This window comes from Brienomyrus brachyistius, chromosome 13 (assembly GCF_023856365.1).
Source record: "Brienomyrus brachyistius isolate T26 chromosome 13, BBRACH_0.4, whole genome shotgun sequence".
Classification (NCBI taxonomy): Eukaryota; Metazoa; Chordata; class Actinopteri; order Osteoglossiformes; family Mormyridae; genus Brienomyrus; species Brienomyrus brachyistius.
This window is the reverse complement of record NC_064545.1, coordinates 13,960,146-13,972,109: the sequence shown is the minus strand read 5'-3', so window position 1 is coordinate 13,972,109 and position 11,964 is coordinate 13,960,146. Positions and strand designations below refer to the sequence as shown.

Here is an 11,964-nt window from a genome sequence, read left to right as displayed (position 1 = left end):
GATGCACCAGTCCTAGAGTTATAAGGGTTGCGGTTCTGGACGTCCATCCAGGACCTACCTTGTTGCTCATCGAGCAGAGGCGGTTCAGGCTGGGGAGGGACGTGACTCACAGGCTCCGCCTGAGGGCCGGCCCTCAGGCGCTCCAGCTCTGCCTCCAGCTCCCTAATCCTCCTCTTCAGCTTCACACAGTTTGGACAAAATGAGGTGGAGGGTCCCTCGCAAGACAAGCTGGGGCCATCATTCTGGCCCTCCAGCTTGATACAGCCTGGACCCAGATCACCCTCCACTCCTTCCGGGCTGGCAGCAAGCCCCAGCGGCTTGTACTCCTGCTCTTTCAGGTAGGGTGAGGCTTGGGTCAACAAGCTTTTGGGCTGGAGGTTGGAGGCATGCTGCCCCTTGGTTCGCCTTAGAGGAAAAGTGCTGTTCAGTGGACTGTCTATGTTTTTGGAGTCTTCTAGCGATGCTTCCAAAACGTCTTTAAAAATGAGGTCAATCTTCTTCTTCTTAGTCTGCAGCTGGCAGTCACCCTCCTCGTTAGCCTGCCTGCTGAGCGTGCGCCTCCCGTGTAGCGCTGATCTGAGTACTGGCCCCTTTGTCTCTCGCTGGGGAGGCCCCTCACATTTCCTTGTGCCCGGCCCACCTGCAGCACAGCAGCAGAAAGTCACGCACATAGCTCACTGATATGAATGCAGGCAGCACGTGTACTGTCAGGCTTAACAGGACGAACGCTGAAGGACCTCCAGCGATTAAGCCCAGACCATTTACGTTCTGTAAACCCAAATTCCCAAGGAAATGCATGGGAAAATGATTTTTAAATGAAAGAATAAAACAATGAATGAAAGTGAAAACCCAGATTACATACCTGAAGGACAAATGTGGAGAAAAAAGATCACATACAACCAGGCGCAATTCTCTTCAGCACCTTTAAGAAACACTGGTGCAGTGCAGTCAGCACTGGTGGAAGCCCCCAGGCATGATTATTAAATATTAAGAAATGTAATGGGGATACATGGAAGGAGAGACTCCTCTTTAAAGGAATCATCTTCTTATTCTTGCTGCAAAGGTAGTTTTGAGTTCAAATATATTATAATAAATATTAAAAACAGATTCTTAATGTGATCTGCCTGGTTTGCTGGGCTCCAAGAATACATAACTAAATTATAGTGTCTATTTTAAAACCGAAACATAAATAAAATGTTGAGATGCTATTGTGCTGTGTGGCATATAGATTAAAGATGATAGCCATAGCGTTTGACAGTTATTTCAGGCGGTGTAATGGCTTGCCTCCATAAGCCATTAAGAATGCATTATCATGTATATGGGGACTACACCGCTTCCATTCAGAAAAATGCAATTAAACAGTGTAGTGCATCCCAAAACACAGTTGTATTTTATATATTTTAACCACACTTAAATCTTTTGGGGCAACAGGACAGTGGTGATCAACAGTTACTGTATAACCACAATCATAACTCAAAAAAAGCACAATTTTTCATTTTGGAAAAAAAAAATCACTTAAAAAATCACATAAAATCTTTATTGCAATGGGATTTCAGATATCAAATTACTTTTGACTGGTTTCACCACAGCAAAAAAAAAACACCATTTTCAGAAAGAGGATTCTGATTTTATAGCTGATTCTTATTTTATAATCATCAATATCCATCAACCAATAAGTAATCTGCCGTTTAATGAAACAAACCAATGGGGGAGGGTTATTAACAGAACTTTAGGTACAACATGTGGTCAAAGCTCGTCTTCACTGAGAGTTTGCATTTGTCTTCCCCATTTTCCTCCTTCCAGGAGCCCTCCTGCAGGGCTGGACCGAACAAGTCTGTAAGAAAAAAAATGACCCACCTTATATAACTGAGAATTGCACTATAGAAGATCTCATGTCTTTTGGTATCACCATAGTGTATTGAGGCCTCCAAGGACAATCACTTTGCATTTCCTCACTATCAAACCCATATTATACATAACCCAAACATGTAGAAAGCCTGTGGGACAAACTCATTGTACTACTGATGCAGTAGAGTTACGACGTTAAACATGGTCAAATTCTTATAACGACTGACTTGAAACAGAGATTGGAGTTTCTCAAAATAGCAGACATTAAAAAACGAATATATACTTGAAGGGTAAGAACAATGTTAAATTAGAGAAAGAGGGCTGTCAGTCAGATTTCAGAACTGACCTGAAATTCCTCAAATAAAATAGAGTGAAAGAACATACTAGTGGCTGCCTCGGCAAGAGTCTCACCTGAGGTCCCCAATGCAGTGAAGGTAGCTGCAGACCAGGCCTTCGGTCTACTGAAGACACGTGATTGCAGTGGATGCTTCGAACAGGAATATGGCTCCATCAATTTTTATTAAGTGTGGGGAAAGCCAAGAGACATGGGCTTGCAGAGAACACACAAGATGAAGGACACCACACTCAGTGAAAATCACCACTCTTATATCCGCTCTGAGACTAGGGAATCAAGAACTACAATCACACAATGATAACAGCTGTATTCCCACATATCAACCTCAACAACCAAATTATTTGACATGGGTAAAATTGGCAGTATCAAGAAATCAAGTGATTGTAAGTCATTTTGAAAGTTTAGAGACTGGCTGTATTCCTTAACTACTTTAATTTATTTTTAAATATAATAATTCTCTGTTATGGATGAATAATGTACATACATATATGAAAGCTAATAAGATTTTTTGTGCCTACATTGCACCAAGAATGCTCTATTACATATTACATGACTTCCCGCAGTCACAGTAAGAAACTCCTGGTTTCTGGGTTTGTCTTGATTTTGTGTACAAATGAATTTCACACAATGGAAACTTTAGTGGCTGTAACACAATCTACAGGTTTATTCATGCAGATATACTACTCGTACAGAATTGGCGGAATCTAGCACCTTCCAACAAATACAAGGAGTCTTCTTCACATAACACTAAACCATAAGCATTCCACGAATGTCCCAAAATAAACAACCAGGACATGACACCACAGGCTCCAAGTGCACAAGTAAGACAGTCCTTCCTGAACAGCATCAATAAAAACTCCATGACAATGATTCCAAGAACAAACAGCATTCTACTCCAGCTCATGGCGGATTAGCCTGTGGAAATGCCAATCCCACTCTCTGACTCAGTCCTCAGCACAGACATCTCCCAGGAACAATTTTGGGTAATGTGCAAATTTGCAAGCTGACTGCGCTGGCATGAAGGAATCCTGTAACGTGAGCTGCTTTTCACTGGGCTGTTCCTGGTCACTCACAGCCTCACAGACAGTGAGATGGGCTGTGTGACCAAGGAGACTGAGCTCGCTATCATTAAGGTGCCCTGACATATATAACGCACAACCAAGTAGTTTATTTATGAAGAATTAAAAAAATATATAAAATAATGTGTATAAAATGCAAGATTCAGCGTAAACAAGGGATTTATGTCTTCTTGACAGCATTAATCAGGTCCCTCATCATGGTCATCCTCTCAGTATGCTGTTGGTGCAAGATGCAGAGCAGCTGTTGAAAGTTCTCCTCCGTCTTCTTGTCTCTCTCGCGCTCCCTCCTCCTAGCGTCCTCCCTGTACTCCTGAAGCAGCATGGCTACATCACTGAGCCTCCTCCGCTTTTGGCCTCTGGTAAAACCTTCTCCAGTATGGAAGGAGGTGGCAGACGGGGGACTAACCCTGTTCAGGGGGCTGTCGGGGACCTCCACTATGTTGAGCATGGGCTGGCAGGCACCTTCCACCTCTGCATCATCTGCCCCGTCAGGGGTGGGGAAGTCATTGGCAGCCGGTAACTGGAGACCCACCCTGTGGCCTACAAGGCTGTGGAGCTGTTCGAAGCAAGGGGGCGGCCTCCTCTTGGCGGTGTCAGGCCTCATGGGATGAGAAACATATTCTTTGTAAGCCCGCAGCAGGTTTCTCCACTTCTGGAAGCATCTCTCCCCAGCTCTTTTGGGCCCATCGCCAATGGTAAAGCCCTGCTCCTCCATGCGACTGGCGATGATCTCAAAAATCTTCTTGGTCCTGGTTTTGTTCTCCTTAATCAGACCCTGGATCTCCGGAGACCCATAAAGCTGCACCAGAGCTTCAGTGGCCTCCATGTCCTGGTTGCTGACCTTACGGTCCGACCACACGGGTAGAACCATGCCATTTTCAACAGCTGGACAAACAGAAAAATAACTGTTAACCTCTGAAAACCAAGGGTGGTTGTTGCATATCAAAGTACGAGAGCTCGACGCTATGCTACGCTATGCATGTTTCCATTTGAAAAAATAGTTTAACCAATAAAAGTGGCCCCTCCATAGCACTAGAAGCCAGAGTGATGAAGGAATGTCATTGACGACCAAAATGTTTTGTAATATTTTTCACTCACAGCACAAATACACAGAAAGTTAACCACAACACAACTATTCATCATCATGCTGCACCTTGCTGTGACTTTGTTTAACAAGAATGAGAACACAAATTAGACAATTATGCCAGTCTACATCAGGGGTCCAACTCCAGTCCTGGAGGGCCCCAGCTATGCACATCTTTGGGTTTCCTCTCATTTAACACAACTGATTCAATTTCTCTGCTAATTACCACCCATTTCATCAGTTGAATCAGGTTTCATGGAACAGGGAGAGCACTAAGCTATGCAGGGCTGGGGCTTTCCAGGACTGGGGCTGGAGATCCCTGGCCTACATCATCTCAGATGCAGGTCCATGATGAACATGCTAACATCTAACATACAGATAACAACACCTGTAACACAACAGGTCGAGAAATTAACATAGAGATGTTAAAAAATGTTCAGCTGGCATGAAATGTTCCAAAGACTTAACTTTGCATTCAGAGCATCTGTAGAAAACTACTTAGGGAAAGGAACTTTCATAGCTGAGACCTGAAACCCAGCAGGATAGCCTTAATCAGAAGTTAATTCCAATAACAGACCTACCTTTGCTTTCACCCAGCAAAGACCTCCTCTTTGCCTTTTGGACACGCTGTTCTGCCTCACTGTCCTTCTGCCCATGTGACTGGAGGAGTTTGGGCTGTGGGACCCTGTCCTTTGTCCATTTCCTACCCAAACGAGTCTCTGTTGTACCTGCCTGCACACAGTTCTCTGCTTCGGAGCCTGTGTTGGAAGGGATGCCGACTGTGATGGAGCTACTGGCCGGGACCACTATGGTATACAGGGGGGTGGAGGGGGTGGGAGATCCATCAGTTATGCTGGATTCGGATGTGTCTCCCAGTGGGAGTGAGCTGGTCGCCACTGTTGCGAGCTTCGAGCTCAGCCGCTGGCCCATGAGGGCATGGAACTGCTCAAAGAACTCGGGCTGCTTTCGCCGGCCAGCGTCAGTCTTGCGCCGGGCCAGGACATAGTCCTTGTATGTCCGTTCCATGTTGCGCCACTTCTGGAAGCAGCGTTCACCTGCTTTCCAAGCATCCCCGCTGATGAGGAAGCCTTGCACCGCCATCCGGCCTGCTATGATCTCAAACACCTGTTTGGTTTTGGTGCTCCTATCACTTAGCAAACCCTGGATGTCTGCTGACCCGTAATGCTCTATAAGTGCCAGCGTGGCCTCCCTGTCCCGTGCGGTCACGTTCCAGGGGCTCGACCAAACAGGTAGATCCCCCCCATTTTCAACTGCTAGACAGAGAGAAAGCGAGAGACAGCAACATGCCGTTATTAGTTTGAGCTCTGTATGACCGATGGGTAAAGAGTCGAGGGGCACATGCAACGCGAAGTCCTTTGAAATGTCTCCTATTGGGATGTGTCGTGTCTGTCAGATGTAATTCGGCACGCAGACCCAACTTCGTCTTTGCTTTACATTGATATCCAGAGACAACAGAATGGAGTGATAACATCCCTTTTTCAGGCTTCATCATAAAAGAGCATTCAACCAGAATAACAACAAAATGACAAATGCAATTCAAAGATTAGCCAATGAAAATGCACAAAACGAAGGCAGCTTTTTAATCCGAAATTAAGGAAGACCCAGGTTCTGTTTGTTTCAGCAATTTTGTGCTGCCGTTTTACGTCATTTAGACAGGTTCTGTGGAAAGCCAACATTTTTGGCGTAATGATCATTTTTTTGCAGTGAGTATCTGAGCTGGATTACAATTGCAGTCATTTCTAATTTGATGCGGTAAACATCAAGTCTTTCATAATTTATCTAGTGTCATTCAATGTCTGTAGGTTAATGAGCCATTGATGTATATTAGTGTCATTCAGTGTCTGTTGGCTAATGGACTTTGGTAGTATATTTGTGTCAATCAGTATTGGTTAATGAGCCTCAACATATACAAATGCTCGCCGGGTTATGATGAGGTTACATTCTGATAAACCTATCGCAAGGCGAAAAAATCTTAAGGCGTAAATGCATTTTAACACAATACACCTAACCTAACAAACATCATACCCTAGCCTAGCCTACCTTAAACATGCTTATAACACCTACATAAGCCTACAGATGGGCAAAATCAATAATACAAAGCCTATTTTATAATAGAACCATGCTGGGGTACTTCTTTGGTACTTTGGGGTAGGACCTGAAACACATTTTTTGTTGATTGGCTAGGCAAATAACCTAGGAATGGGAAACTATAGCCTGCCTCTGAAGCACAACACAACCGCAATCTTAAAAAAAGTTAGGAACTCAGAAAACAACGATAAACAAAGTAAAAAATAATAATAATGCGGTCTGGTCGGAAAGACAGATACAAGAAAAGATTAATATACTTTAACGTATTGTTTAATGGACTAGGACAGCATGCATATTTTGTTGTAAATATAGCAATGTGATTTTGTTGTAAAAAATACTGTAGTATTAATAAAGTAAAATAGAGTTCTGAAATTTCTCTTAAACCCATCTAGGAGTGATTTAAACTGCCAGGGTGACATTTATGACATGCAGTGCTCATGCATAAGCAGTGGAGGTAAACTTTAAATTGATTTTTAAACATACAGCCATTGAAAAAATTAAGAGAGCACAGCATATTTTTTTGTTGCACTCATTTCTCAATTTATGTTTTAAAAAAGTTAAAGTTAAAAAAGATCTGTCAAATAATTTTCAGTTATAACACTAATGTAATCAAAATTCCAGTTTCTCACCCTTTCAATATACCTGCAAAGATTGGAAAAGATCCATGAAATACGTTTACAGTTACTGTGTTCACAAGACCAAGTTTCTCCTATATATGCCAATTCCTTCCTTTGGTGCAATTTGTATGAAAATAAAACCAGGTGTCAATCTTCATCCATATAATATTTTTGTGAAGTAATAAGAAGATCCATTGAATATTTTTGGCTTATCACATTCACAAGGTCAAATGCCATCTGCAGTCACCCTTCCCTTTACTGCGAGTAAGCAGCATTACTTCAATTCAGTTCACTCATACAGTATGTGTGCAAAGATCCTTCAGATAATTTTTGAGTTATCACACTAAATGTGTATGGACCGTTCCCAAAACCATTTTTATTTCCCGTCCAGGAATACAATGCAGGCATTGCTTATCACATTGCAGAAAACCAAGAAACTTTGTTTTCTATAAAGACAACAGACTCTGGAACTGCACATCATCAACTGGACCGCTGCAGTTCAAAGATAAAAGGACCTCAAATGTCTGTGAGATCCCAGTGTCCTGAGCATGTACCTACATGCCATCAATTTGACAGAAATGCATGACACAGAAACTCTTCTAGTTATAATTTACAGAGGAGAAGATGTCTGATTCAAATCATGTGGCTCACATTGCACAAAGAGGCCAACATGTCTCAGGAGATTAGCTGCAATACACTGCAATTATTGGTTACATAGCTTCATGACATCTATATAGAATATAACTGAGGCATAATAGGTATCTTTGTATAGCTCAGCTCAGCTCAGGCTGTGAGGAATTCTGCAAGCACAGAACTGCAGATGTAGAGCTAACTAGCTCACTACACACATCTGAGCCAGTTGTCCTCTAGATGATAGCTTGAGTGCTTTACTTTCAATTACAGTTACTACCAAGACAGTCATAATAATAAACATTCATTTAATAGAGTGACAGCAGCAGTCAGAGTGTGTGTCTGTCAGGAAGTAGTGTGCTCTTGTGTTGTTAAGGGTTTCTCCCACAGTTCAACAAGAGGCTGTGAGCTAAACTGTTAACTTTAGACTGACCAGTGGCAGACAGGGGAGGTGGAGGGTGGGGGGAGGAGGTGGCTCCTGTATCCAGGTCTGGGAGAACACCTGCCTTTATCCTGCCTGGGACTGCCTGCAACAACAGGACCCTGACTGGACAAACTGACGTGTTCATGGGTGGCTGAATAGATTCTACACATACATAACGAATATTCATACAGATCAATGAACCACACATTTGAATAATAAAACTTGAGAGTCTGGGATTGGTACAAAGCCCTGTTCATTTAACAATTTCAAAATAATGAGCCCAGCAAGTGAATATTCACTGAAATTACCAAACAAAGTTCACCCTTTGACATTAAATATGTCTTGTATGACACACACACTATGTTACTAGCACTTTTACAGCATGTGCTGGCAGCCTCAAAAATAACACATAACACACACATAGTAACTGGTGGAAATGTATTAAACAGACTGACAAAACGAGGGTTGCTCCATAAAGAAAAACAAAATGTTAACAACTAAAAGTGCTATGTGACATGCGTTTTTATTTCTTGCTTTAAAAATACCACTAATCTATTTCACAGATACCGAAGAATTAAGCACAGGCCTGTTGAAAACTGCCTTCCATAACAATACGACTCAGGCTTGTGAGATCTGGCCTTATTCTGGTAGCCTTCTGGGGAAAACCTTTCAGTCTGGCATCAAGCTCTATTTTTACCATGAACAACAGGTATCAGCTGACCCTTGACAGAAAAATGCTGGCCAGGTAGTATGTGACATTAAGATCGTACCACTGGTGAATATGAATATGCTTACTTTACCTTACTTGTGTTCCTGTTTTAAGTCATCTTCCATTTCCAAAGACCAGATCCAATATTAAGAACATAAGTACAGAGGACGATAAATATTCTCCAGATGTGGTCTTGCTCCACCCCAAATATCAAGAATACATTGGTGGCATCCTCATCAAATGAGACTAATCTCATGATTCATTGCCCCCCAAGTTCGCTCTTGCATGGCAAGTTAGCAAGACTGGTCTTGCCAAGAACACAAATATGGTCTTTGCCTTCTTGGTATTGAGATTTGTCACGTCTTGACACACCACAAAGCATTCTGGGATTCCAATTACACTAATTTTGCATAATGACTGGCACCTGCATAAAGTCTGAACTTACTTCACTAAATTGTGCAACCTAGGATGCTGCGATTAGTCGCCGCAGATGTTGACATTGATGCTGAAAATGCGTCAACATCAATATTTTAAAGACACATCTTTTTTTTTAATTATTTTAATGAAATTACCTTTATGATTTCTAAAATGCCTCAATTCATTATAACAAATGTTTTCCTTTAATATCACTACATAATTATGGAAGTAAATTATCACAGAACAAAACGGTGATTTGTACACTGTGCAGAGTTTCGATGGCATACCACAGCTGCACTTGTGCTGTGCAGGAGCTGCAGAGAAAACACACGGTTGCAATACTGGATGATGGACCACCAGAGTAGACAAAACCACCATAACTGTTGCCTATTCATGTTAATTAAATTACCATTAGTACAGAGAGCTTCTTAGTAGGGCAGTGCGTGTGCGATATGACCAAAATCAAGAAATTATCAAAAACCATGACCAAGGTGTGTGTGTAGTTGACTTAGCAAAGCAGTACGAGCGTAGCACTTCTACAATCTGCAATAATTATTTATAAGCACATTTTTCTTATTTAAAAATATGTAACAAAAAAGGGGTGTTTTTGGGGGTACGGAACTGATTAATGGCGTTTCAATTCATTTCAATGGGGAAAACTTATTTGACATACGAATAATTTGAGTTACGAGTTCTGTCACGGAACGAATATAAGTCAAGGCACCACTGTACATATTTCTGAGTAGTGATATGTGTGTTTTTTTTCTACAGATCAGCTGTGGTACACAGTGAGAGGTCTGGGTGGGAATTTAAAAAAAATCGTTTTCAGTTCTCTCACAATAGTTTTGCATTTCCTTGCAATACTTTCCTATTGCTATTAATAACTATACTGTGTCTGTTTAAAGTACAAAACATAGAATTAATGGACTAATAAATATTAACCTAAAAGATACAAACATGTCCAGTTAAGTGTGCTTTAAGCATTAAACTATGGGGGACAATTCATGCTATGTGACATTCATTAGTGATTCATTATTATTAATAATTGCACTGTGTCCATTAACCATCAGTGACTGTAAACAAGACAGCTGGGCTATCTTGTTGACACAGCCAGCTTATATCCCTAATTAGAATACAAAGTAACGATAAATGTAATATCGCGATAAAAAAATACCTCGACACCATTATCATGGTTAATATCGTAACAGTCTGACATCACATGGTTATTTCTCTCATATGAGCTCCGTCCGTGCTGCCCTAGGATTTAGAATACGCTGCCATAAGATTTAGAATATAGTAAAAAGAAAAGCTGTAAAATCAAGTTTAGCAAATTATGCGGTGTAAGAAGATACACCACATAACATGCTACATTGACACTTCTGAAGATTTGCAACAGATATTCTTGCATGTGCTTCGCTGAACAGGAACTCACCAAACGGAGTTTATAGCAGGATGGCGAGCTAGACCCATGGAGCAACAGTCAAGGATTAGTAGAGGGAACTTTGAATTTCTTACAATGTATGCAGTTAGGATATGATGGACTGAATTGAACTGTATATTAACCTTTGGACATTGTTATTCCTTGAACTGAACGGTATATTACACGTCCACTGATCTCACGCATTATTTAGCATGTTAGTATGTATGGGCATGGCCTATATTTGACGTTTTGAAAACAGACCCGGCGGAAAAATGGCACAACACACTACTTCGGAATTGCAGGTTAAGTTTTGATTAAAAGATCCAGCTGCAGTAATAATTAATATTTTATAAAGGAACTACTGACTCCTCGTTTTTGTTTCATAATTACATGCATTGCTCAGTCATTCATTGCAAAGGACAATTATTGTTAAGTTCTGGCAAAGGCTTAAGGTCATAGCTGGATAATTCACTAATGAAGAAAAGCAGAAGCATTTTATGTTAAAAGGAAGAACTAATTTGATATAAACAAACATGTAGATTATTAATTAGTTTTCTTCTTTTTTTTAATATCATGATAATTATCGTATTGTGAAACTTTTATCCTGATATTATCCTGCTGTGAGTTTCTGGTATTGTTACATCCCTAATTCTAATGAATGTTCCCACATACATGAAAAGACTCCCATACTTGGATCTGACATATTTTGGCTTTTATTTCCTGCTCAGATACAGCTATAAAACATATATTGTGCATAATGGTGCAATATACCCGCTTTAAAATCACCATCACATAGGCTTTTGCAACAAAATTCAACATTTCAGCCAGCACTTCATAGCTCCCCCTAGTGTTCTGAAGTACAAATAAGAGTATTTAGGTTCCAGGAGTGCCTGACCCGATGCTTGTTGTATTTACCTCATCACAAAACGCACAAGATTAGTGGAAAACACAAAGAGGTGCATTGTTGGTGTTGCCTCACCTGTGGCCAGGTTCCGGTCGATGCTGTCCTGGGACATACTGTGCAGCCGTGCCATGTAGTCCTCGCTGTACCACACTCGGAGCTTCTCGCCCACCACGAGGTCACGACACACACGAAAGTAAATGTGCTCGGCATGTTGAAAGGCTGTCAGGTTCCTCTCGCTATCCTCAGCCGAGGTCCGCACGTACCTAGGGGTCAAGCAGGATCAACTCGCATGAATGGAAAACTCTGGCAGGCTAAAACATAGAAAAATTCTAAACACATCTTTTACAGAATAAAAGAAGTACCTGTTT

At 41.4% G+C, this 11,964-nt stretch overlaps 2 protein-coding genes across 3 annotated transcripts in view; both read right to left on the bottom strand.

The window, feature by feature from the left end:
* prdm11 (PR domain containing 11) overlaps positions 1 to 11,964 on the bottom strand; it is a 33,234-nt gene that overhangs the window by 7,451 nt on the left and 13,819 nt on the right. The window contains exons 6-7 of one of the 2 annotated variants that reach the window (XM_048973081.1): positions 11,672 to 11,859; positions 59 to 640 (exon numbers count right to left, since the gene is read on the bottom strand). In XM_048973081.1, the coding sequence (XP_048829038.1) occupies positions 59 to 640; positions 11,672 to 11,859 (770 nt within the window). The remainder of the gene's footprint in view (positions 1 to 58; positions 641 to 11,671; positions 11,860 to 11,964) is intronic. The other variant, XM_048973082.1, reaches the window with a different exon arrangement.
* LOC125706416 (uncharacterized) lies at positions 2,839 to 9,380 on the bottom strand. Its single transcript, XM_048973111.1, has 2 exons — positions 4,948 to 9,380; positions 2,839 to 4,167 (listed from the first exon to the last, which is right to left on the bottom strand). Exons 1-2 carry the CDS (start codon positions 5,465 to 5,467, stop codon positions 3,443 to 3,445), a joined length of 1,245 nt encoding a protein of 414 aa, XP_048829068.1. The 5' UTR covers positions 5,468 to 9,380; the 3' UTR covers positions 2,839 to 3,442.

What these genes read in the sequence shown, in the direction of transcription:
- LOC125706416 (XM_048973111.1), bottom strand. Translation starts at nt 5,467, where the DNA reads ATGGCGGTGCAAGGCTTCCTCATCAGCGGGGATGCTTGGAAAGCAGGT. An exon ending in TTTGCTGGGTGAAAGCAAAG is followed by an intron (nt 4,168 to 4,947) that starts GTAGGTCTGTTA and finishes CTGTTTGTCCAG; the next exon opens with CTGTTGAAAATGGCATGGTT.